The 25,860-nt window shown below is 41.8% G+C and overlaps 1 protein-coding gene across 5 annotated transcripts; it reads right to left on the bottom strand.

The window, feature by feature from the left end:
* Window positions 1–3,068: 3,068 nt before the first annotated feature.
* On the bottom strand, window positions 3,069–25,767 carry LOC109910576 (mitochondrial uncoupling protein 2-like). 5 transcript variants are annotated; one of them, XM_048597626.1, is made up of 9 exons: window positions 25,401–25,763; window positions 16,859–17,056; window positions 11,345–11,552; window positions 8,587–8,784; window positions 5,875–5,976; window positions 5,617–5,797; window positions 4,193–4,232; window positions 3,503–3,559; window positions 3,069–3,408 (listed from the first exon to the last, which is right to left on the bottom strand). In XM_048597626.1, the coding sequence occupies exons 2-9, from the start codon at window positions 16,982–16,984 to the stop codon at window positions 3,295–3,297; spliced, it is 1,026 nt and encodes a 341-aa protein (XP_048453583.1). In that variant the 5' UTR covers window positions 16,985–17,056; window positions 25,401–25,763; the 3' UTR covers window positions 3,069–3,294. The 5 variants fall into 5 exon arrangements, 2 of the variants coding, with proteins under 2 accessions (XP_048453583.1, XP_048453584.1); XR_007262218.1 differs by having other exon boundaries at window positions 3,356–3,408; window positions 3,945–4,232; window positions 25,401–25,760; XM_048597627.1 differs by lacking the exon at window positions 8,587–8,784 and having other exon boundaries at window positions 25,401–25,767.
* Between the last annotated feature and the right edge of the window lie 93 nt (window positions 25,768–25,860).

Consider the following 25,860-nt stretch of genomic DNA (forward strand, 5'->3'; position numbering starts at 1 on the left):
TTTTAGTTGTCATTTCAGTGTTTTTGAGACAAAAATGTACCTTAAAGGGACACCATGCATGGAAGTGGCACAGTACATCCAGTGTGCCTATGCATCACTGAATGTCACTGAGCCTGAGAAAGCTGTAACAAGAGGATATCCAGGAAGGGCGTAGCACACAGTTGGGGCGCAAACTGACATGCAGAGGAAGTTGCTTCTGTAGTTCAAGTTTACTTGGTGTCCTTTCTCAAGATTAACAAATAATACCTCAAGTTGAAAGAAATCCTGTGCCATAACCAGTAAATTGGCCCTACAAAGGATAGAACAAAACACTTTTCTTTGGTTTATATTTGGAGTGATTTTCTACTGTCCTGCATTATTCGAGTGCAAATGTTGCATCAACTTCACTGATTAGTTGGTGTTCAAATTGTAGTCAACTCCTCATGCACTCTGCATGTTTATGTCAGTTTGGACCATGCTACCTTTGAGTGGGTAGGTGTGCTACTCATTCAGGAAAGCAGAAAGAAACTGCCTACTGGAGGATACTGGTCCTGGTCAGGCAAATAACTCTACTTTTCCATCTATCAACTGGTTTTTGTAAGATATCAAAATTCAATTAAAGTGTCCTTTTCTCTACCTCTGTGTTGCCCAACCCCCATATTTGCAATTTCATTGACTAGATCAGTCAGAAATGAACAGGTGACTTTCACACCATGTTAAAAAAATTACCTCAATCAAAACTTGCAGAACTTAAGGCTAGTTCTATTTAAAATATGTACAAAAAAGGTATTACAGTAAACTTACTGAAGTTACAAAAACTATGTCCCTGAAGTGAATCTGTCAGTCATTGATACCCAGATCCACCTTCCTGTCAAGTGAGAAATGGAGGCTTCCAAAACTTACTTCTGTCAATTATTATTTCCCTGAAGTTGGAAGAACATCTTCCAAATAAATGAGGTAATCTCTGACAATTAACCATGTATTCCCACATTAAATGAGACACCACTTAGTAAAATGTAGATTTTAATTTATGAAACATTATACAAATGACTCTAGTTACAATTCTACTAGTTACAAATTTTAATTTTCAGGTTTTTTTTTGATTTATATCAGTAAGGAAACCTTGGCTGATTTTTATTTGGTACCCTAGACCTATGCTAACCTGTGATTCTAAATTGTGAATGCATTCAAGATTCTGGACTACACTCAAACACACCTACTTATAAGTAAATGCTTTTGCCTTTTTCAAAATTGATTATTGTTTAGCCGGAGCTGGATGGATAAGTGGGTCATCTGTTTCCACCACCCTACAAAAGGCAGTATTATACACAATTGTATAAACCTTCAGTACTGTTTATGCCCTGCTGAAGTTCTTACATTTCCAAATGTCAGTCTGTCGTCTTTTAATGGAGACTGTAGTGTCTTGGAGGATAATAGAGGAAACAAAGCCTCAATCATTTCCAGCAGTTGATTTATCCACTGTGGCACAGTGGTCCTAGAATTCACAATCCATGTGGAGGGTCTCAGTCATCTTCATGAATGAGAAATTTCCATCTTTCCAATTTCCCCCCACCCCCGCCTCCCCTCAGCTAACACAGCCAGGTGGATAGCGTTTCAGAGGGGCTAGGGCATCTTTGCCAGCTACCAGGCTGCGTAGCAAGCTCTGGAAAACTGCCTGTCATCCTACAGGGAGGGCACAGTCTTCTGCTGATCGCTCGAGTGGAGATCCTGGGGTTTGGCTGGTGGAGTTAGGCCCATGAAGACTGGAGGAGGAAATCAATAAAAAAAGTCAAAACTAGTAATGCCTAATGTTGAGGTAATTCTGCACTGACGGTTATTTTACACTTTGTCAAGACTAAACAGGCAAGAGATTTAACCTTGTACAGTAGAAGGGAATGTGAAGGCTGCTAGTTTCTGATCTCTGTCAAGCTAAAAATTACAAAAATTTCTTGCTACATTAAAACCTCAAACACAAATATTTTCTTTATTGACTGAGGTGTTATACTGTAAATAGCTCTGATTGCTTTAAGATTTTTCAATACCTGTCCATTGTAAAAAGAAAAGCACACAGACAAAAGGGCAGACTGTTTTAGAAAACAGAGGTGAAAGATGGGAGATTCATAGCAGAATTGTGCAAGTCATCTGGCAACGCCTCAATGTCAAGAGAAATTCACTGCATCTGTTATACATCTGCCAGGTGACAATGCAATCTTCCTCACTAGGCAATTAAAGGGTGGGGGTGGAAGAAAGGTATAATCTTGTTAACTGCGTCATTAATGCCACAAGTCACCTCATTGATCAGCTTCCTGTCTGACCAAACATGCCAAAAAAAGAAAGAAAAAAAATGAAACAACTGGATATTTCAGCTCACTGTTGGCAGTGAAGAGCCTTCATGTTGCTCAGCACTAAACGATATCTCAGGGTACTATGCATGGGCACCAGACATATACTTCTTCTACAGACATTGGCATCTGATTTTCCCCACCCCTTATGACCATCATGATACTCCTCTCATTTGCAGAGCACTGAGGAAGCACAGACCAGCATGTTTGAAGGATTTGCCAATGGTGAAATATTGCTGCATGGATACTTTGCATGAAGGGACAAGTACCCAGCTCAGGGCTTGGTCCAGGTGGTATCTCAGTGCTGCTCACTTCAGCACCTAGGTGCATGCTCATGACATCCATGCCTCTGGTCACACACAGAGCAACAAGAAATACACAATGAAGCTCCAGCATTTTGAGCCTAAAGAGATAGTTATTTTTGAACTTCTGGGAATAAAACACAAGTTGTGTCAGAAGTTTTTCCCTCTTATTGCTATCTGCTATTATTAAATCACCCCAACTACATCATGAGGCAGAACAATTGGTTTCAACAGACTAGTGACATTACCACTACTAGGCCACCAGCATACAATTGGTGCTGCTAAGTTATGATTGCTGTGTTCTGCGATGCCAAGCAGAATAGATGCAGCTAGACTTGACCCTTTTCACTGTTTGCAAGGCCATGCTGTGTATATATTAGTTGCTGTCTCAATGCTACTGTAGAACATTGACAAAAAAAAACTTAAAATACTTTATTGCCTATAAGATGACATGTAAATACAAATGCTTTCAACAAGTTGTGATGCAAAGAGGGTAAGGATTGTATTTAATTAAAACAAAAACAGAATAAAAGCACCTGACATTAGAATCCAAACTTGTCTGGATTTCTTACTGTAACAAAGATCAGCATACCAGATTACAGAAATGAAGTTGTTTTAAATAACCAAAACAAGAAGCCATATGTTGCAGTAATGCTAACAATGCATATGTTTCACTTGCACATGAAGCAAAGATCAGAATTAGAGTTGTTTTCTAGACATGTCACACCAAACAAAGACCACAGAAATAACAAAGTCTTGTAGAAACTCAGCAGGTCTGGCAGTATCTGTGAAGAAAGAAAAGAGGTCATGTTAAGCCCAACACTATTGAGAAATTAAGGTTTCATTAACATCAAATCATATTGATCTCAAAATATTAACCTTCTCTTGCTCTATAGCAGCTGCCAGATCTGTTGAGCTTTTCCAGAAGCTGAAGATCTGCAATATTTAACATTTTCTGGAATTAAAAGCAATTGTGTTTGTGTTTAACTTAGAACCAAGTCATTGCTTGATAACATGATCCTTAAATCATGCTTTATCCATTTTTGACCATGCAAGTGAATGACTCAAATACAGAAGTGTACTCTGTACTCACCCTCACAACTGCAGTCAGCATTTGGCCTGTCTGGCAACCCATGAAATGAACTTTAAAAAATATATATAGTCTATACAATACTTCAGACTTGGAGGGGGGGGGAAAAAATCACCGATTATATTAGAAGTAGAGGTAATGGGGTCATTAGTTTGTTTCTACATTCCAGAAGAGACAATACATCAAATAATTATCTTTATTCACCTTCACAAAAATATATTCACAAATTACCTCAAATTAAGAAGTAAAGCAGCAGCAAGATAATAGCATTGCAATCGACCAGCGACATGCCCACAGTTTGAATCATTCTTTAAAACAGAATGATCAAGAAATCCATGCCCTTTGGATTTATATAAACATGGTAAATATTAAAAACTTTGATGTAAAAATATATAAAACATGGAACAAGATGATTATTCCCAGGACTGCTTCACCAGCATCATTGCACGTTTCAACTGTTCATACGTAACAAACATTACCACATTCCATGATCCCAGACGCAGGAAGGAGGGCATAAACCTGTTGCAAAATAAAATTATTTTGCTATAATTAATCGAGAAAGCAAATCTTCCAAAAATCTACCTCAGAAGTAAAATAAAAGTCTCAGAAACAAGCTTACTGACATTGAAATAAGCAATTCGATAAATAATGTTGAGTTGAGTTATGGAGCCAAATTTTAAATTAGTTGTGGGGCGGCAATGACCTGGTGGTATTACCGATGGACTGTTGATCCCGAGGCCCAGGTAATGCTCTGGGGGAAAAAAAGAACGAACTGCATACGCTGTAAATCAGCGATAAACACAGAAGTTGCAGGAAAAGCTCAGCAAGTCTGGCAGCATCAGTGAAGAAAGATCAGAGTTACTGTTTCAGGTTTGGGTTCTGAGGAAGGGTCACTGGACCCAAAACGTTAACTGATTTTTCTACAGATGCTGTCAGACCTGCTGAGCTATTCCAGCAACTTGTTAATGCTCCGGGGACCTGGGTTCAAATCCTGCCATGGCGGGTGGTGGAATTTGAATTCACTAAATATCTGGAAAGAAGAGTCTAATGATCATGAATCCATTGCCGATTATCAGAAAAACCCATCTGATTCACTTATGTCCTTTAGGGAAGGAAGCTACCACCCTTACCTGGTCTAGCCTCCAGACACACAGCAATGTGGTTGACAATTGAGATGGGCAATAAATGCTCATCCAGACAATGATACCCTCATCCATGAATGAATTTTTAAAAAAAAAAAAAAAAAACAAACAAAATTTAGCCTGATTGAGTTGAGGGAATAGCATCAATGACAGTTCAGGGACTGGTAGCCTGCCAACACAGATTGACAGGATGCTGTGTGATGGACACAAACTACCCAAAGTGAAATTGAACAGGAGGTGGGAAGGCAAGAACAGAGTTACAAGGCAAAAAAAACATTTACGGGTCTTGGTGGGAAAACAAGGCTAGTTCAAAAACACGAGTTGAGTTATCAACAGTACTGGAGTGGGAGCAGGAGCAGGATAGCCCCACAGTCTCTCACCTCTGGGAAAGAAAACCATTTTGGTGTGGTAGCCAAGAATTTACTAGCAAGGGGGCAGGTTGGATGGAGAAATCAAATTCAGACATCTGAAGATAAATATTGTAGGAATGGTGGGAAGGAAGAATAGCAGTGTTAGTGGGGAGGGTGGGTGTGAAATAGAGATGTCCATACAGAAATTCAAACCAAGTGTTTAAAGCAATTAGTCTCTTGAACATCCTTAAGTATCCAGATTATAATATAGAGGAGACGGTACAGAACAGTAACTGAATTTGTTTAGAGTTACACTGTTGGCCAGTTAGAACTAAAAATGGTATGAAAATATCCTTGATTTCATATTCAAAGTCTGCCTGTTGCCCATATTAGCTAAATAAAAAGAGTTACCCTTTATAGAAAGCTGTGAATCCCTCTTTTGTCAGCATGATAAAGGAGCAACTTAAGGCACTGCTGTATTGGCCAGGAGCAGAGTTCATGTATCTTGTTTTTACTACATCAACAGGTGAAGCTACAATGGTTGTGCAGAATCCAGCACCAAAAGCAGAACAAAAGTGGCATGGCAGGTTATCTGCAAACAAAACCGGAATTATTAGTTTGAGCTGTTAAGAAAAGTTTTGACTTTTATATTTATTGTGCAATGCTTACCAGTCATAAAGTTATACTTGATCAGCCCTTCCTTGATCAAATCATATGTCACTAGCTCCGAGCAGTTCACAACAGAATTGCGAATAATATTTGGCAGAGTACCTGCAAAAAAAAGGCTTCGTGACATCCGAATTAATCTCTTCAATTTTGTAGCAAATTATGCACATTGAAGTTATTCAGCTTATTAGGAATTGTATTGGCTGCTATTTAACTGCATATATAAAAGCAATGAACCTACACATTATTTAAAAAAGGTCAAAACATGGTGATTTGTTTCTGTGGGCGAGGGCATAAAAGCAGTCAATAATCAATTTCAGAAGATGTGACCAGCTCCACTAAGTATTTCCAGCATTTGTACTTATTTCAGATTTTCAACAGTCCAAGGAGTTAGGAGGGTTACAAAGGGTCATGAAACGTCCTTGGCAGACAGTGTTAGGGAATATCCCAAGGCATTTTATACATGCATAAAAGGTTGAGGGAGCTAGGGCTTTTTTCATTGGAGCAAAAGGAGGATGAGAGGTGACTTGACAGAGGTTTACAAGATGATGAGAGGCATAGATAGAGTGAATAGTCAGAGACCTTTTCCCCAGGGCAAAAATTGCTATTACGAGAGGGCATAATTTTAAGGGGATTGGAGAAAGGTATAGGGGAGATGTCAGAGGTAGGTTCTTCAGTGGTGGGCGTGTGGAATGTGCTGCCGGCACTGGTAGTGGAGTCAGATACTAGAGAGACTTTTAAGCGACTCTCAGATAGGCACATGGAGGATAGTAAAATGTAGAGTATGCATGGTAGTTTGATCTTAGTAGGATAACAGGTCAGCACAACATCGTGGGCCGAAGGGCCTGTACTGTGCTGTATTGTTCTATGTTCTATGAGCAGGAGGGTAGCTAGGCAAAGGGTAGGTCCACTCACAAACAAAGACAGGAATTTATGCAAGGAGGTAGAGGAAGTTTGTGAGGTCCTTAAATACTGCATTGACTTTCAAAGGAGAAGGACATAATGGAGAGCCTAGAGAGGGGTTTGTTGATATTCTAGGGCATGTTGATATAAAAACAAAGCATAAAAGTGGACAAGTCCCCAGAACCTGAAGGGATCTATCCAGAATGTTGGGGGAGGCAGGTGGGGAAATTGTACAAAATATTTTCTATCCTCATAAAGAGGTTTGGAGAATAGCCAATGTTGTTCCTTTAAAAGGAGGGCTATAGGGATAATCTAGGGAATTACAGGCTGGTGAGCTTTACATCAGCAGTTGGGAAATTAGGAGATTCTCAAGGATAGGATTTACTCACACTTGGATAAATATGGATTTGTTAGCAATGGGGCAGGCTTTGTGCAGTGAAGGTTGAGTCTTACAAACTTATTGAGTTGAGGAAGTGACAAACACAATTGATCAGGGCAGGGTGGTGGATGTTGTCAAAGGCCTTGCTAAAGTCCATGTAGACAAGGTCCCTTGTGGCAAGCGGATACAAAAAAAAATAGTCACATAGGATTCACAATGAGCTGGTAAAAATGAATATAGAGCTGGCTTGGTCATAGATGACAGTTGTGGTGGAAGGTGTTTTTTTTTTTTAAAAAAAACCATTAAATCAATGACCAGTGGGATTCCACAGGGAATAGTGTTGGGATCCCTGTTTGATATATCCAAGTTTGTGGGCAACACAAAGATTTGGAGGAGCTGCAGATAGTAAGGAGGATTGCCAGAGGACACAATAGGGTATAGATAGGTTGGAGACTTAGGCAAAGAAATAGCAGATGGAATTTAATCCAGATACAGCAAGTGGCAGAACCTTTAACATACAGATATGGCATCAGTCGGGCTGGAATATAAAAATTGGCAAGTCATCTTGTAGCTGTATAGAACTTTAGTTTAGGCCACATTTTGAATATTGCATACAGTTCTGATCACCATACTGTCAGAAGGATGTGAAGGCTTTGGAAAAAGTACTAAAACAGCTCACCAGGATGTTGCCTTGTTTGGAGGATATTAGCTAAGAAAGGGAGAGATTGGACAAACTTGGTTTGTTTTCATTTGACCAGAGGTTGAGGAGCAACCTGATAGAAAGTTTACAAAAAATTAAATGAAAGGCATGGATAGTCAAAGTCTTTTTCTCCTCCCCCCCACCACCCAAGTAGAAGTTTCAATTAGTAGGTTGAAGGTAAGGGGAGAAAGTTTAAAAAAGGACACGAGGGGCAAGTGTTATTTTTAAGAAAAACAAAAAAAAAAAAAGGGTAATAAATACCTGGAATGCACTGCCAGAGGTGGCGGATATAATAGCAACATTGAAGAGGCATCTTGGCAGACGCATGAATAGGCAGGGAATAGAAAAACATGGGTCTATGTAGAGACAAGGGGTTTTACTTCAGAGAAGGGGGTCATGTGTCAGTGCAGACTTGGGCGGGCCAAATGGCCTGTTCTTGTGCTGCACTGTTCGTTCTTTGCAGTCCTAGTGCACTGCTCTCAATCTAGAAAGTTTTTGCCTTAAGTGCAAACTTTCTCAGCTAGGCCGTTTTAAATTTGACTGCCTTTCCTTACCCCTTCAGGAAGTTGTAGTAAAGCAAAACAAAAATCAATTCAGTCATTTTGAGCATTGATTGGTAATAGACCCTGAATATTCCCACTTCAGCCTTTCAAGTGCTCATTACCACAAATGATCCCTCACATTGGTCTACATTATCAGTCTTTGAGTGATAAGTATTATGAAATTTTCAGACCTTTCCATAATCCTGGAAGTCCTTCCTCCTTAGCAATTTTTCTGTAGGCGTCTATGGTCCCACTGTACCTCTTACTCACACCAGTTATGTTCAATTGTGCTTGAAACCTTACTTTCACCACATCTGTTGGTTGTGCCATGGTGACTGCCATGGCTCCTGTTGTGCAGCCAGCAAGCAAACGACTACTGACGGTAATAGCTGGGGTAAAAAGGCAAGGTGATTAGTGCAAGAGTTGGGGGGGTGGTCTGGAAAGCACTCCTAAGAAGTATAGAGACTGCCAACAATCTAGGTTTGATTAGACAGGTTCATTCAATATGGGAACAGTGGGGTGACTATATTTAAATTATAGGATTGCATGGAGGATAAGCGTTACATTACAGCTTGTAATGATGGAATAATAGCATCATAGCCACCCTCCTGTTTAATATCAGCTCTGTGCCTGGGCTGGTTCTACCTCATCCAAATAGCTCCACCGCCTTTCCCATAACCCTGGAAACATCTCAAATTCCCTTTCAAAATTTACTGCCTTGCTTTCGCCATTTGAAGGACTACATTCCACATTATAACTAGTCTGTGTAAAATATTGTCCTAAGGGGTTTTTTTCTAAAAAAACCCCTTAGGACAATATTTTACACAGACTAGTTATAATGTTACAAAAACCCTTATTTATCAATTGCTTCAATTCTGAATTCCAGATGAAACAGCTTCCTCCCATTGACCTGTTCAAAATGGAGATTTATCAAATTATTTAAAAATGTATTTGCTTTTAAAAAAAAAAAAGCAGGAGGGGGTCAAGTCCAGCATCTCCAATGTTTTGTCTCAGCTGAAGTCCCTCAATTCTTCCTTTTCTGGTAAATCTGCTCCATGCCCTTTTGACATCCTTAAAATCATGGTGTCTCAATTTAGACAATACTGCAGGTGAGGCCTAAATCAGGATTTATCTATCAATTCCTACCATAAAAACTTTTGTTTTTGTATTCAGTGCCTCTCTTATGAAAAAGAGAAGAGGTCCTGTACTCTAGCTTCCTTGGCAACTTGGCATTTAAGTCTGCAGATTCACTTGGTTCTTGCAAGTCTTGTAAAATTTGTACCATTTATAGTTGGTTACTTTTCCTTATAAATATAAATCACCTCACATGTCATTACATTAAAATTTCATTTGTCATGTATCTATTCATTTCAATCTATGTCCTCCTGAAGTCTGCTCCTGCTCTCATGGTTGGCAACTTTTACATATGTGGTACCTAAAAAGGAAGTGAAGTGCCATGGGTGTGGATGAAGAGAGTTAGCCTCCATGTGCTACCTTTTCTCATTTTCAGCGCACACCTCTGATTAGCAATGCAAAACAGAAAGCCAAAATGTGAAGGTCTCTCCTTGTTACTGCAGTCTCTCCAATGCCAAATCCTCAGCAAGGAGCAGAAATTGAGTCAACAGGGAGGCCGAGAAGGGGAGCCTGATGTTTGGGTAGCCCAAGGTCACCATTAATTTTGCAGTTATTGTAATGCCACCTTGGAACACTTACACCCCAAACCAATTAAACCATGCAACCAAAAGACAAGTCTAAGTTGCTGGAGATAATTGTATGCCCAGTAGAGATGTTCAGTGTGATCTCTTCAAGGAGATGGGGGTGGGGGCAAGGTCAGCAATGGTGGCACAGTAAGTACAGTCAAACAGGGTTGTGTTCTGGCATTAATATTCTTTGGCACATCCTTCTCTGCTGCTGCTGCAGCCACACACTTTCAGATCAACTACAGAGACTGTCTACTCAAGTACCAGTCGAGAGGGAAAGCTGTTCGACATGTCTTGAATCTCAGGCAAGCAAAAAAAAAAAAAATATGGAAAGTACTCAGTTTCTCCAAACCAACATTCCAAAAAACTTAGAAACACCTTCAGCAGCAAAATGCAGTATTGGTTTGACCATTGTCTTCCTGCTGCCAGTGTCACGGTTCAGAATGTTACCACACCATCAGCTGTTAGCATCAATGGGGAGATACTTGAAGTGGTTAGTAGCATCAGGTGGGGAGGTTGGATACACAAAAGATGCGATTGTTACATCTGAAATTGTGAAGAACTGTGACCTCCTGACAAGAGAGCACTAAAACAGCAAGGTTTACAAAGTCTGCATCCTCAGCACAATCTTCTACATTATGTCGAGACTCAGACAGGTACCTTGTTAACCATACAGTGGCAACACCGAGAAGATGCACTGCAGTAACTCACCAAGGCTCTATTGACAGCACTTTGCAAACTCTCATCCTCTATCATTTAAATGGAGGAGGGCAGCATCTACATGGGAACACCAACACCACCACATGCATGTTCACATCCAAGCCACACGCCAGCCTGATTTGGTACCACAATCACTATTCACTGGTAAAACACTAACAGCAACATGGATGTACCTAAACTAGAAGCTGCAGTGGCTGAAGGCAGCCGCTCATCACCTTCTCCAAGACAAATACTGGCATAGCCAGCCACATCCTCATCCCCAAGGAAAGAGAGGCTCAACAAGCTTGTCTTAATTATATTCAACTTTCCTTGGCACTAAGTTACCAATTCAACCAGCCCTGGAATCAGCAAGCCAACTTCACTGGATAGCAGACTGCTGCATCAAATGTGACAGAATGCCACAGGCTCCTGAACCACACACGATGCTTATTATGGTCAAGCAGCACAGTGCCAACCTGTTCAAGATGAAAGATGTTCCTTTCATCAAGGGGTTCCATCCATCACCCACACCACACCTGAAGACACTCACCATCAGATCCACTGGTGTAGAAGTGTTTGACAGAATCATAAAGCCCAATACGCACTGATGCGAAGCTCATCTGACGTTGAAGACCAGCCACCAAGCCATTATAGAGGCTTCTTGCTCCTTCAGTTTTCACAATCGTCACCATGGTACCAAAGACGCCTCTATACTTTGGAGAGGTCACATTGTTGATAGACTTGGATTCCCCTTGAATCTAAGATATGAACAGGATTGGAGTTTTGATTAACCTTAATTCAGTTAATTAAGATTTCTATAATCTCAGTCACAATCAAGTTGCTATGTCTTTCCATTAAAATGTCTTAATGCATATTTATTAGTTTGCATTAGTCGTTTATAAAGAAAATGAAAGGCTACATTTTAACAAATGCATGCCCAGGAAGTTGTTTCTGGTCCACTCATGCATCCGGAGCATAAAACAGTCCTAGCTTAGTTCAATATGTGCCAAGGTCCCACAATACTACAAACCATGGGGCACTGTGCGTTTGGCTGAATTTCTGTATTGTCAAACAATTGTGGTTTCACAAGATCCTACTGTTTCTCTGCAAGAACAGCAAAGTGAAAACATACCAGTGTCTATTCTGTCACAGGAGGAAAAAAACCATCATGAATCTATCTTGCTTTGCCTAGTGGTCAGGATTTGGCACGGTCAGCAAGGCATCCTGGATTGCCAACTGGGGAATGCAAGTTTACTGGGCAACATGGACAACTTGGGCTGAAGGGCCTGTCTCTATGCTGTAGATTTGACACTAAACAATAATGGTCCATCCAGTAAATCAACTAGGCCAAAAGACAAGGAGTGGAAGATTTCCAATTAGGGGGTCAAATTCTGGTTAAATACTTTGCTCCATTCTGCCTGAAAGCTACACCTAAGAATTCCATCTGGGCTTCAATCCAACTACTGTAGCTGACAGCTACCATGACAACTGAAGACTCCAGCTCTTATCCAGAAGGTAAATGATCCCAGTATTATCCCTATCATCCCCTAACCACAGTGGCATGGCTCTTCAGCTTTCTTGGAAAAGAAATTTTTCTTTAAACCAGAAACACTGACTCAACATCTAGCCTATTAACTTTAAGAATAGATCAGGGCCAGGGATTCTGAAGAGCCAATGTAGGTATAAGTTGTCCATCTCACCCAACCAGAGGACCTGTTTCCAACAGTTAGGATTGTGACAACGTCAACTTGGGCTGGGTAGTGACCTTCAAACACCTGCAGGAATACAGTGTATTGGGATAACAAGGCGTAGAGCTGGATAAACACAGCAGGCCAAGCAGCATCAGAGGAGCAGGAATGCTGATGTTTCGGGCCTAGACCCTTCTTCAGAAATGGGGAAGGGGAAGGGGGTTCTGAAATAAATAGGGAAAGAGGGGGAGGTGGCAACAACCATCAAGAAGGAAAAAAACAGTCAACATATCCAGTCCAGAATGACAATTCAGTTCTGAAGAGTCAGTGTAAAAATCAGACACCTCAAACAAATGAAAAAAGGGGGCAGACAGGACAGTAGAGTTAAGACAAACAGATCTACCATGACCTTAAAGGCCAGAGTGGCCTGTGGTGCTGAAGGTTTCATGTATTCAAGTTTCAAAACCCCAAAGCAACCATTCTTGCTATCAAAGTGTAGAAATTCCATATATCACCTTGAAGTATGGAGTGTTACTAAAGTGTCTAAAAAGTCAAAATCTCCAAGTTCTGTTTTGCTTCATTTGAAGTGAACAGGCTCTGCAGTATTACAATACTTTTTTTACAATGTGAAACATCCCTTGCCTAAAAAAGGGGCTTGGCCATTCACCCTTATGTATGAATCCCCAAAACAAAAAGAAAAAAGTGAAATAACATCCCACTTCCTCTTAGAGTACTTCATATCACCATCTCCCAACTGCATGTTTGCACTTCTCCAGGAGGAGAAAGACAGAATGGATACCTAGGAGGGGATAGTAAGAACTGCCGATGCTGGAGTCTGAGATAACAGTGTGGAGCTGGAGGAACACAGCAGGCCAGGCAGCATCAGAGGAGCAGGAAGGTTGACGTTTCGGGTTAGGACCCCTCTTCAGAAATGGGGGAGGGGAAGGGGGCTCTGAAATAAATGGGGGGGCCAGTGATAGCAGGTAGAGAGAGGATGGACAGGCCAAGGAGGCAGGGATGAAGCTAGTAAAAAAGGGGGGTGTAGGTAGAAAGCGGTGGGGATTGGTCAGTGAGGTGGGAGGAGCAGATAGTTGGGAGAGAAGACCTAGGAGGATTCTTCAAGTGTGGAAGAAAATATCTTCCCACTTTTAGTCCAAGACCAAGAGTTCTTCTTTGAGACAGATGAGGAGAACTTTTCTCTCAATCATTAGTACATAGAATTTCCTTCCCTAGATGATTAAAAAAGGTATTGTTGTTACAAACAAGGCCACCTTAGACAGAATTTTGATGGATGGTGAGTCAAGGTTATGTGCAGACAGACAGTAGAGACAAGACTACATGGGGGTGGTGGTAGGAGGCTCAGTGGCCTACCCACGCTCCACAGTCCTATGATCCCATGTTCCTTTTTATAAGGAATGCGAAGTTTTTAAAAAAAAAAAAAACTAGATCTGTGAAGTGCCACTGAAAATAGACAATTTTTCATTTCTTTCAGGTCCTTAAAATTGCAGGGAACTAGAGCACACATTTCTCAATTTTCAAACTTTTAAATATCTTGAATTGTAATATTTCATCATAGTATCTCATGCCTGGCCTCTGGTCAGGTCACTTGGCAGTTCAATTGTCCAATTGAGCTTCTTAGTTGCTCAGTTTCTTCAACTTTAGATGAAAAGGTCATCTTTCTCTGGCAACGCAGCAGTTTAAGTTGGGATACAAGTGGCAGTCAGTCAGTCTGTGATTCTTGCCATGAAGTGACACATTCCAAACAAGACTGTTGATTGAAGGTTACCCAGTACCAATTCTGTTTAACGTCAGAGTCTTTATACACTGGGGCCCCAGAAGTCAGATTCCAGTCTTAAATCCCCATCTATATTATCTAGAAGCAAACTGTTTAACTTCCACAGAATGTCCAAGTGGAAAATCATTGACTTGCATCAAAGATACCCAATAGTTGCCTTTTCCATACCAGGAAAACATTGTTAGCTATACTCAACTGAAAGCAGATCCAAAGTTCAGCCAGACAGTGTTAAAAAGAGAAATACCATATGTTCAACACATTAAGTTGACAATATTTGTTTGCTTTTTCACAACATTTAGGACATCGATTGCCTCTTCAGGCAGTTTGAAAATAAAAATTCTCCCTGCAACCAATAAGACAAACAACCTATACGTTCTCCCGAGCAATTGGGCAACAAAGCCAAAGCATTTTCTAGATTACTCTTCTTGCTGTGGGGAGTGACTTTCTTATCTGGATCTTCAAGTCTCTGTCCCATCTGAAGGAAGACCTTTCCCCATACTTATCCATTGATGGAAGATTGGCAGTTCCCTATCAGCATCTGTAGAGTAGGCACCAAAATGCTTTCCAATATATCCAACTAAATTCAGTTTACAATTTGTTGGCAGCTATCAAACCTTCCAAATCATAAGTGGCTTCTACCTCTAATGAAGTGTTCAACATAGCCAAGCTACAGCCTACTTACCTTCTGTCTCCATTTTATTATTGATTAGACAATCTGCCACTAGTACTTAATTATTTCAGGTGCGGTACCATCCCCAGACTCAGCAGGGATTCACAATGGCTTTCTATTACAGAGTCAGAGTTCTAAAGCATAAGAACAGATTCTTCAGTCCAACTCATCCATGCCAAACAGATATCCCGAATTAAATCTAGTCCCATTTGCAAGCATTTGGCTCATATACCTATCCAGATGCCTTTTAAATGTTGTAGTGTACTAGCCTCCACTGCTTCCTCTGGCAGCTCATTCTAAACATGCACTACCCTCTACATGAAAAATGTTGCCCCTTAGGTTCCTTTTAAATCTTTCCCCTCACACCTTAAACCTATGCCCTCTAGTTCAGGACTTCCCTGCCCTGGGGTGGGGTAAAAATACAAGACCTTGTCTATTTACCCTATCCATGCCCCTCATGACCTTAAGCCTCTAAGGTCACCCCCTCAGCCTCCGAGGCTCCAGGGAAAACAGCCCCAGCCTATTCAGCCCTTCCATATAGCTCAAACCCTCCAACCCTGGCAACATCCTTGTCAATCTTTTCTGAATCATTTCAAGTTTCACAACATCTTTCCTATAGCAGGGAGACCAGAATGGCATGTAGTATTTCACAAGTGACCTAACCAACACCCTGTACAGTTGTAAGATGACCTCCCAACTCCTATACACAATGCACTGACCAATAAAAGGCAAGCATACAAAATGCTTTCTTCACTACCCTGTTGACTAACAACTCTACTTTTAAAGGAACTATGAACCTGCACCCAGAGGATTCTATTTGGCAACACTCCCCAGGACCTTACCATTTAGTGTACAAATCCTGCCCTGATTTGCTTTTCCAACATGTAGTACCTCATTTATCCAAATTAAACTCCATCTGCTACTCTCAACCTATCAGTTCATCTTATCAAGGTTCTGTTGTACACAGATAATCTTCACTGTCCAGCATACCACAAATGTTGCTGTCATCTGCAAACTTACTAACCATTCCTCCTATATCCACATCCAAGCCACTTGTCTCACCTCATTTTGCCAGTCCACAGATATTACTTCCTTGTCCATTATTTTAATCACTTAGCCAATATTCGAACTTTGCTGGTAGATTTCCCTGCAGTCATTTCATCCTTCATTTACTAGAGACTGACATGTGTGCTGTCCAACTAACTATTCTAAACAATTGTCCTTTGGATACAATTCCCCTGTATCCTGTCTATGACCATCTAGCCTTTATTCTGTTCCTCATGAGGGAAATAAAAGAACAGGGTGCCTCACCACATTGTATTAATTGCTTCAATTACCGATTTGTTGCAAGAGGAGTCTGGGACCTGAATATTCAAAGTTACACATGACTTAGAAAGGAAGCAAAGCTGGAAAAGAGTGAAGGAGTGGTTCTGTCTCCATATAGGATCTAGTAGGCATTTTCTTTCAATTCTCCTTTAAAAGGGATCTCAATCATCTCACCTTTATTAGATGTCTATGCAGTCCCAGACTGTGAATTACGAACATGGTGGGTTGGGGGTAGGGAAAGGATATCAGGGTCACTGGAGTTCTGAAAAAATTCAGATCAGACTCAAAACATTGACTGTTTCTATCTCCACAGATGCTGCCAGTCCTGCAGAATTTCTCCAGCATTTTTAGTGTTTGCTTCAGATTTTTAGCATCCACAGTATTTTGCCTTTACTAGATTTTTGCTGGTAATTGATTCAATAAGAGTTTTAAGTTCACATTAATGCTTTCCTCCATTGCAGGAGAACCCACTGCTGCAGTCTTGTATTACAAGATTGTGTGGCAATAAAGTGATAATCAATAATAGAAAAAAGCAAAGCTTTACAAGAGATTATAGGCATCAACAGTCAAACATATTAATTTTACCTGCAATCTGACTTTGGTGGTATCAAGAGGGAATGTAACAAGATCGGCTACACAAGCTGCTGCACCAGCACCAACAACTTTTACACCATTTGTTGGAGGCACATCTGTCGGTTTTAATCCAACCATGTTCAAGTGCAGCCTTCATACAGATGCCTGGAAAATTTTCACTCTTGCACATCCACTGTTCACCAAACAAGCCTACAAAGAAAGCAATGTTGACAGTACTGAATCCCTTACAGTTTTCCTTTCTGCAAGGATAGGCAAAAGCCAGCACATTTAAGTGAAATTTGCAGCTTATTCTCAGGTAGTGAGAAACATTAGTCACCGAATCACTTCACTAAAAAAGTGACATTTTCCTAAGAAAAAAGATAGGAAACCCAATTTAGGAAATTCTAGACATTGAACCTCCAATTTATCACAATTCATACCATTATACACAAAACGTGCATTTCCTGATTCTGCCCGAGATTACATAATCTCCAGGATGAAGGCACACAAAAACAAATACCGAGTTCAATTTGGGAGATGATCGCAACACACCTGGCATTCACCATTGACTAGAAACATAACTGGAGCAGCATGTAGTCAGTCCTAAGAATTGAAGTAGGCCCACCAACTCAAGTCTGCCTATAAGTGCTAATATATTGCATCTACTGGTTCCCCTTTATCTATCCTGCTTGATAGTTTCTCAAAGAATTCTGGTAAATCTGTCAAGCGTGATTTCCCTTCATGAAGCAATGCTGGCTCTGCTTGAAAGATGTTATAATTCTAAATGCTCCACTAGGAGATCTGTTATAATGGACTAATATTTTCCTAATGACAGTTATTAGCTATTTTCTGTCTCCTTCTCTTTTTGAACGAATGCGTTAATTTGCCTGCTTTCCAATCCTCCAAGACCGTGTTACTGTAGATTCAAGATTGATCATGAGCTGGGAATTAATTAATGACAGTGATTCAATCCTGACTCTCCAAAACCTGTCCACAAAAGGACAAGTCAGGAGTGTGATGGGAATACTTGGCTACTTGCCTGGAAAATTGCAACTTCAACAACACAAGCAGCGCGACACCATCTGGGACAGAGCAGTGGCTTAAAATTTTACAAAGCACATGGTGGAGGAAGTGCAAGTACAAAATATACTTCAACCTCAACTAGTTCTATCCCACAGCACCACCCAAGATCATTTTGTAGGTTCTAGAAGGGCAGAGGCAATTGGTGCATATTTCCTAGGGCAAACTTGGAAAAACAATTCCTTCTTCACTGATGGGTCAAAATTGTGTGTTAGGACCCTTACTTATCTTTCATTACTTTTATTTTATTCATTTATCAATTTTAGTTTGGAGCTGTGAAGTGGAAACTTGAGCTAAAGATTACTTTTGGCCTGAGTGTTAAAAGCAAAACAGACCATTTATTTGCAAAACCAGGCCTAGAAATTAATGGCAGGTTGGTTCCTGGTCAAAAAGATGCTTCATCAACAGGGAAGAGCATTAGTTTTAAAAACAAAGCAGATGCTGGCTATTACTAAATCAGTAATTGAGAATTGGTTCCAGCAAGTCTGGAAGGTCTCATGCTCAACCAGATGACAGATGTTAATATGGTAATTGGGACCTCATGGAGATGTTCAGTCCATCAGGGAAGGACTAGAGTTCGAACTGGGTTTGGACAGTGTTTTCTGACTGTTGGTGCTTCAGCATGTAGATGTGAAAACTCCTTGCCTAACCTCCTATGAGCACGCCTTGGAAGCTCAGAATAGAAAACTAAGTTCAGTATAACTGCCTTAATCTGACTCAACTACCAATCAAGGTCATCTTGACATTTTCAGAAAATCAACCAGGAAAACATCTATGCCCATGGAACACCACATCGTGAAAAGTTCAATCTGAGCAGTTTTGTTATTTTCTTTTAACCCTGTTGGTCTATCTTTTGCATGAATGAGGCTAAAAGCAAAGGTTTTGGGTTGAAAGCATAAATCATTAAGTGCATCAAAATTTAAAAACCAAATTAATCTAATGTATTGTTAATACACTGGTAAACCTTCTGTTGAAGATACAAACCAGTGTCAGGAATTTATTATTTTTGAAGTCAGGAATTGGTTATTCAAAACAAAAAAAAAAAAAAGTCTTTATAGAAGCAGGGTATGAGGATGTATAGTCCAGGTAGGTGTGGGAGTCAGCATGTTTGTAGTGGAGATTAGTGTCCAGTCTATCCCCAGAAATGTCAAGGAAGGGAAGGGAGGAGTCAGAGATAGACCAGGTGAAAGTGAGGGCAGGGCAGAAATTGGAAATGAAAAAAAACGATGAACTTTTCCAATTCCAGGTGAGAGAAGGAAGCAGCACCAATAATATCATCGGTATATCAGAGAAAGAGTTGTGGGTGGGGGCCAGAATAGGACTGGAACAAGGAATGTTCCACATACCCCACAAAGAGACAGGTATAACTAGGGCCCATGCGGGTACCCGTGGCCACCCCTCTTAGCTGAAGAAAATAAGCTGTGGTAGTCCCTCAACAACGTCTCTTAACTCTTCTCATTGTTCTGGGGATAGACTGCCCACTAATATCCACTGTAAACCCACCGACTCCGACAGTTACCTGGGCTGTACATCCTCGTGCTCTGCTTTCTGTAAAGACTCCATCCCATTCTCTCAGTTCTTCCGTCTCCGTCGTACATGTTCAGATGAGGCCAAAGTTGACAAGGGAGCCTCCAAAATGTCCACCTTCTTCCTCAACCAAGGATTCCCCAGCTCAGTTATCAACAGGGCCCTCAACCAGGTCCGACCCATCTCCTGCACTTCCACCCTCACCCCTTCTCTTCCCTCCCACATCAATGATAGGGTTCCGCTTGTCCTCACCCACCATCCCACCAGCATCCACATCCAGAAGATCATCAGACACCATTTCCACCACCTCCAGCGAGATGCCACCACTAGACACCTAGTCCCCTCCCCTCCCTTGTCCACCTTCCACAGGGACAATTCCCTCTGGGACACCCTGCTCCACACTTCCTTCACACCAAACACTGACAGCCCTATGCCACCTTCCCCTGTAAGGGAAAGTGCAACACCTGCCCATTTACCTCCTCCCTCCCCACTATCCAAGGGCCCAAACATACCTTCTAGGTGAAGCAACACTTCACCTGCACTTCCCAGAATCTAGTCTGCGGCATTCGCTGCTCACAGCGTGGTCTCTTCTACACTGGGGAAACGAAGCGTAGACTAGGTGACCGCTTCGCAGAACATTTACATTCTGTTCACAAAAGAGACCCTGAGCTATCTGTTGCCTGCCACCTTAACGCACCACCCTGTTCCCTGACCAACATCCGTCTCTGGCTTGCTGGAGTGTTCCAGCAAAGCTCAACACCAGCTGGAAGAACAACACCCCATTTTCCACTTGGGGACCCTACAGTCCTCCAGACTCAATATCAAATTCAATAATTTTAGGGCCTAAACTCTCCCATATCCTACCCCACACACCCTTGTTATCACAGTCTGCCATTACAAACCACCTGTTAGTCACTAACAGTCCCCATTAACAACTAAAAACCAAAAGAACTGCAGATGCTGTAAATCAGGAACAAAAACAAAGATGCTGGATAAGCTCAGCAGGTCTGGCAGCATCTGTGGTGACCTTTCTGAGGAAGGGTCACCGACCGGAAACGTTAACTGTTTTCTCCTTCACAGATGCTACTAGACCTGCTGAGCTTTTCCAGCAGCTTTGTTTTTGTTCCCCATTAACAACTATTCACCCTCCCAGCCAGATAGTTATCAACTCCTTTGTCTATCCAACTGTTCTCTTCCCTTTAGGCTCTATCCTATTGTTTACTCCCCACCGCACCCCCACTTGCTGCATATTAACTGACATTTGCACAGCTACCATGAATTCTGAGGAAGGGTCACTAGACCTGAAACATTAACTGATTTTTATTTTCCTTCACAAATGCTGCCAGACTTGCTGAGCTTTTCCAGCAACTTTTGTTGATTTACAGCATCTGTAGTTCTTTCAGTTTTTACTTGGTTATTCAAGAAGTCTGGTTAGGAACCATTGGGCTTAATTGAGGATCTTTGAAGGTTTTAAATTTCCCTGTGATGCAAATACAGAGGTAGAAAGGCTGATTTGGATCAGCTGTCTGTCTTTTTGAAACCTAACACCTAAAATGCCTTAATATTACTGTGGGGACATACATTCAACAACTATAGTTCAGAAAGTGCCTTGCCAATAAACCAAGATTGTTAACTCTAATGCACAAAAACCAAAATTGCTGGATAAAGTCAATAGGTCTGGCTGCATCTGAAGAGAAGATTCTGAAATAAAGGTCAGCAGACTGAAACATTTACTCTGCTTTCACTCCACAGATGCTGCTTGACCAGTGGCATTGCTCCAGCAACTTTTTTTTTCCTTTTCTGTTTGTTTCAGGTTTCCAACATCCACAGATTTTATTTGTTGGTTATAAACCAGGTTCCTGGCTTTCAGGGGGTCCTGTAAATAAGTGAATATTCTCAATCCTAAATTATTCTGACATGCTTTCAGCTAATGAACAGGAATCTCTGTTACTTGACAGAAAACAAAAATTGCAGTGAACACCTCACTAATTTTTCTTAAAAAAACCTTATTTCCAAATAGTATTGTGCACATCACCTTTGACAAGTCTAAGCAACATTAGCTGGCTTCAATTTCCAAAGCCAAGGACTATGTGGGAACGAGAGAGACTCGCGGTTGGTGTGTTGCCTCCCAGGTGCCAGTGTCCGTGATGTCTCAGATCGTGTTTTCGGGATCCTTAAGGGGGAGGGGGAGCAGCCCCAAGTCTTGGTCCACATAGGCCCCAACGACATAGGTAGGAAAAGTGATGGGGACGCAAGGCAGAAATTCAAGGAGCTAGGGTGGAAGCTTAGAGCTAGAACAAACAGAGTTGTTATCTCTGGTTTGTTACCCGTGCCACGTGCTAGCGAGGCGAGGAATAGGGAGAGAGACCAGTTGAACACGTGGCTACAGGGATGGTGCAGGAGGGAGGGATTCAGATACCTGGATAATTGGGGCTCATTCTGGGGTAGGTGGGACCTCTACAAATGGGATGGTCTACACCTGAACCAGAGGGGTACCAATATCCTGGGAGGGGAACTTGCTAATGCTCTTCGGGAGGGTTTAAACTAATTCAACAGGGGGATGGGAACCTGAATTGTAGCTCCAGTGTACAGGAGGTTGAGAGTAGTGAGGTCATAAATAAGGTTTCAAGGTCGCAGGAGTGTACCGGCAGGCAGGAAGGTGGTTTGAAATGTGTCTACTTCAATGCCAGGAGCATCCGGAATAAGGTGGGTGAACTTGCAGCATGGGTTGGTACCTGGGACTTCGATGTTGTGGCCATTTCGGAGACATGGCTAGAGCAGGGAGAGGAATGGTTGTTGCAGGTTCCGGGGTTTAGATGTTTCAGTAAGATCAGGGAAGGTGGTAAAAGAGGTGGAGGTGTGGCATTGTTAGTCAAGGACAGTATCACGGTGGCAGAAAGGACGTTTGATGACAACTCGTCTGAGGTAGTATGGGCTGAGGTTAGAACCAGGAAAGGAGAGGTCACCCTGTTGGGAGTTTTCTATAGGCCTCCGAAAAGTTCCAGAGATGTAGAGGAAAAGATTGCAAAGATGATTCTGGATAGGAGCGAAAGTAACAGGGTAGTTGTTATGGGGGACTTTAACTTTCCAAATATTGACTGGAAACGCTATAGTTAGAGTACTTCAGATGGGTCAGTTTTTGTCCAATGTGTGCAGGAGGGTTTCCTAACACAGTATGTAGATAGGCCAACAAGAGGCGAGGCCACATTGGATTTGGTACTGGGTAATGAACCAGGCCAGGTGTTAGATTTGGAGGTAGGTGAGCACTTTGGTGATAGTGACCACAATTCGGTTACGTTTACTTTAGCGATGGAAAGGGATTGGTATATACCGCAGGGCAAGAGTTATAGCTGGGGGAAAGGCAATTATGAGGCGATGAGGCAAGATTTAGGATGCATAGGATGGAGAAGGAAACTGCAGGGGCTGGGCACAATTGAAGTGTGGAGCTTGTTCAAGGAACAGCTACTGCGTGTCCTTGAGAAGTATGTACCTGTCAGGCAGGGAGGAAGTGGTCGAGCGAGGGAACCGTGGTTTACTAAAGAAGTTGAATCTCTTGTCAAGAGGAAGAAGGAGGCTTATGTAGAGATGAGGCGTGAAGGCTCAGTTAGGGTGCTTGAGTGTTACAAGTTAGCCAGGAAGGACCTAAAGAGAGAGCTAAGAAGAGCCAGGAGGGGACATGAGAAGTCTTTAGCAGGTAGGATCAAGGAAAACCCTAAAGCTTTCTATAGGTATGTCAGGAATAAAAGAATGACTAGAGTAAGATTGGGGCCGGTCAAGGACAGTAGTGGGAAGTTGTGCGTGGAGTCCGAAGAGATAGGAGAGGTGCTAAATGAATATTTTTCGTCAGTATTCACACAGGAAAAAGACAATGTAGTCGAGGAGAATACTGAGATACAGTCTATTAGACTAGACGGGATTGAGATTCATAAGGAGGAGGTGTTATTAATTCTGAAAGGTGTGAAAACAGATAAGTCCCCTGGGCCGGATGGGATTTATCTAGGATTCTCTGGGAAGCTAGAGAGGAGATTGCAGAGCCTTTGGCTTTGATCTTTATGTCGTCATTGTCTTCAGGAATAGTGCCAGAAGACTGGAGACTAGCAAATGTTGTCCCCTTGTTCATGAAGGGGAGTAGAGACAACCCTGGTAATTATAGACCAGTGAGCCTTACTTCGGTTGTGGGTAAAGTGTTGGAAAGGATTATAAGAGATAGGATTTATAATCATCTAGAAAGGAATAATTTGATTAGGGATAGTCAACACAGTTCTGTGAAGGGTAAGTCGTGCCTCACAAACCTTGAGTTCTTTGAGAAGGTGACCAAATGGGTGAGGGTAAAGCGGTTGATGTGGTGTATATGGATTTCAGTAAAGCGTTTGATAAGGTTCCCCATGGTAGGCTATTGCAGAAAATACGGAGGCATGGGATTGAGGGTGATTTAGCGGTTTGGATCAGAAATTGGCTAGCTGTAAGAAGACAGAGGGTGGTGGTTGATGGGAAATGTTCATCCTGGAGTTCAGTTACTAGTGGTATAGCTCAAGGATCTGTTTTGGGGCCACTGCTGTTTGTCATTTTTATAAATGACCTGGATGTGGGCGTAGAAGGATGCGCTAGTAAATTTGCAGATGACACCAAAGTTGGTGGAGTTGTGGATAGTGCGGAAGGATGTTGCAGGTTACAGAGGGACATAGATAAGCTGCATAGCTGGGCTGAGAGGTGGCAAATGGAGTTTAATGCAGAAAAGTGTGAGGTGATTCACTTTGGAAGGAGTAACAGGAATACAGAGTACTGGGCTAATGGTAAGATTCTTGGTAGTGTGGATGAGCAGAAAGATCTCGGTGTCCATGTGCATAGATCACTGAAAGTTGCCACCCAGGTTGATAGCGTTGTTAAGAAGGCATACGGTCTGTTAGGTTTTATTGGTAGAGGGATTGAGTTTTGGAGCCATGAGGTCATGTTGCAGCTGTACAAAACTCTGATGCAGCCGCACTTGGAGTATTGCATACAGTTCTGGTCACCACATTATAGGAAGGATGTGGAAGCATTGGAAAGGGTGCAGAGGAGATTTACCAGGATGTTGCCTGGTATGGAGGGAAGGTCTTATGAGGAAAGGCTGAGGGTCTGGAGGCTGTTTTCGTTAGAGAGAAGGTTAAGAGGTGACTTGATAGAGACATACAAGATGATCAGAGGATTAGATAGGGTGGACAGTGGGAGCCTTTTTCCTCGGATGGTGATGGCTAGCACGAGGGGACATAGCTTTAAATTGAGGGGTGATAGATATAGAACAGATGTCAGAGGTAGGTTCTTTACTCAGAGAGTAGTAAGGGCGTGGAATGCCCTGCCTGCAAAAATAGTAGACTCGCCAACTTTAAGGGCATTTAAATGGTCATTGGATAAACATATGGATGATAATGGAATAGTTTAGGTTAGATGGGCTTCAGATTGGTTTCACAGGTCAGCGCAACATCGAGGGCCGAAGGGCCTGTACTGCGCTGTAATGTTCTATGTTACAAGTATTCAACAATCCTTAGCCCAGCAACAAATTCCATCTATTGATAACAGGATAAAGATAAAGATATGCATTTTGAAGTGGATTGCAGTGCAGTAGTAGTTTCCTTACTCCTGAGCCAGGAGACCTGGATCAAGTCTGATTTACTTCAGAGGAGAGTCATACCTGAACAGGTTGATTAAAAATATCTAAAGACAGGACACCACAAATGTTTTTTTTAAAACTACTCGGCGAGAAAGGAGGGAAAAAAGGTATTGTACTAAGATACCTCTACACAATTCACAGTTGGCCAGCCTTAATCACCGTCGGTTTCATGATACCCATGACATCTATAATGAAATAATCAGGTACCAATTAGCAGGTTTTGGGGTTATTTATGTTTTACTGAGTTTAAATTAATGGAGCATCGGAAAGATAGTTACTCCACAAAAGGAGTTTTCTTACCTGACACAGCCGAGACTACTGACAAGCGAGATAGTGGCCCTCACGCTTAAAAGAAATCATTCCAAACCGATTAAGTATTCTTTCAACTTCTTACTCACAAACTTGTAAACAGGCTGCTTCGATGTCTATTTATATATCTTGACGGGGAGGGGCATTCCCGTTGATTGAGTGAGAGACTGCTTCAGTTTAAAGCGAGTGTTGAGGCTATAGCTGCAATCAATTGCTCACGAGTGAAGACTTTGATTTAGTCCCACTTCCCCAAATGGTCCTAATAGGACCAGAACCAGGTCCAATCTGAGGAGATCATCTCGGTTGTTCTCTATTCCGGACTGGGTTTGCTGCTTGCTCTTTGTTCTTCATAGAATCCTTACAGTGTGGAATCAGGCCCTTCGGCCCAACAAGTCCACACCGATCTTCAGAGCATTCCACCCAGACCCATCCCTTTATAACCCACACATCC

The sequence above is a fragment of the Rhincodon typus genome, chromosome 6, assembly GCF_021869965.1.
Source record: "Rhincodon typus isolate 14 chromosome 6, sRhiTyp1.1, whole genome shotgun sequence".
Classification (NCBI taxonomy): Eukaryota; Metazoa; Chordata; class Chondrichthyes; order Orectolobiformes; family Rhincodontidae; genus Rhincodon; species Rhincodon typus.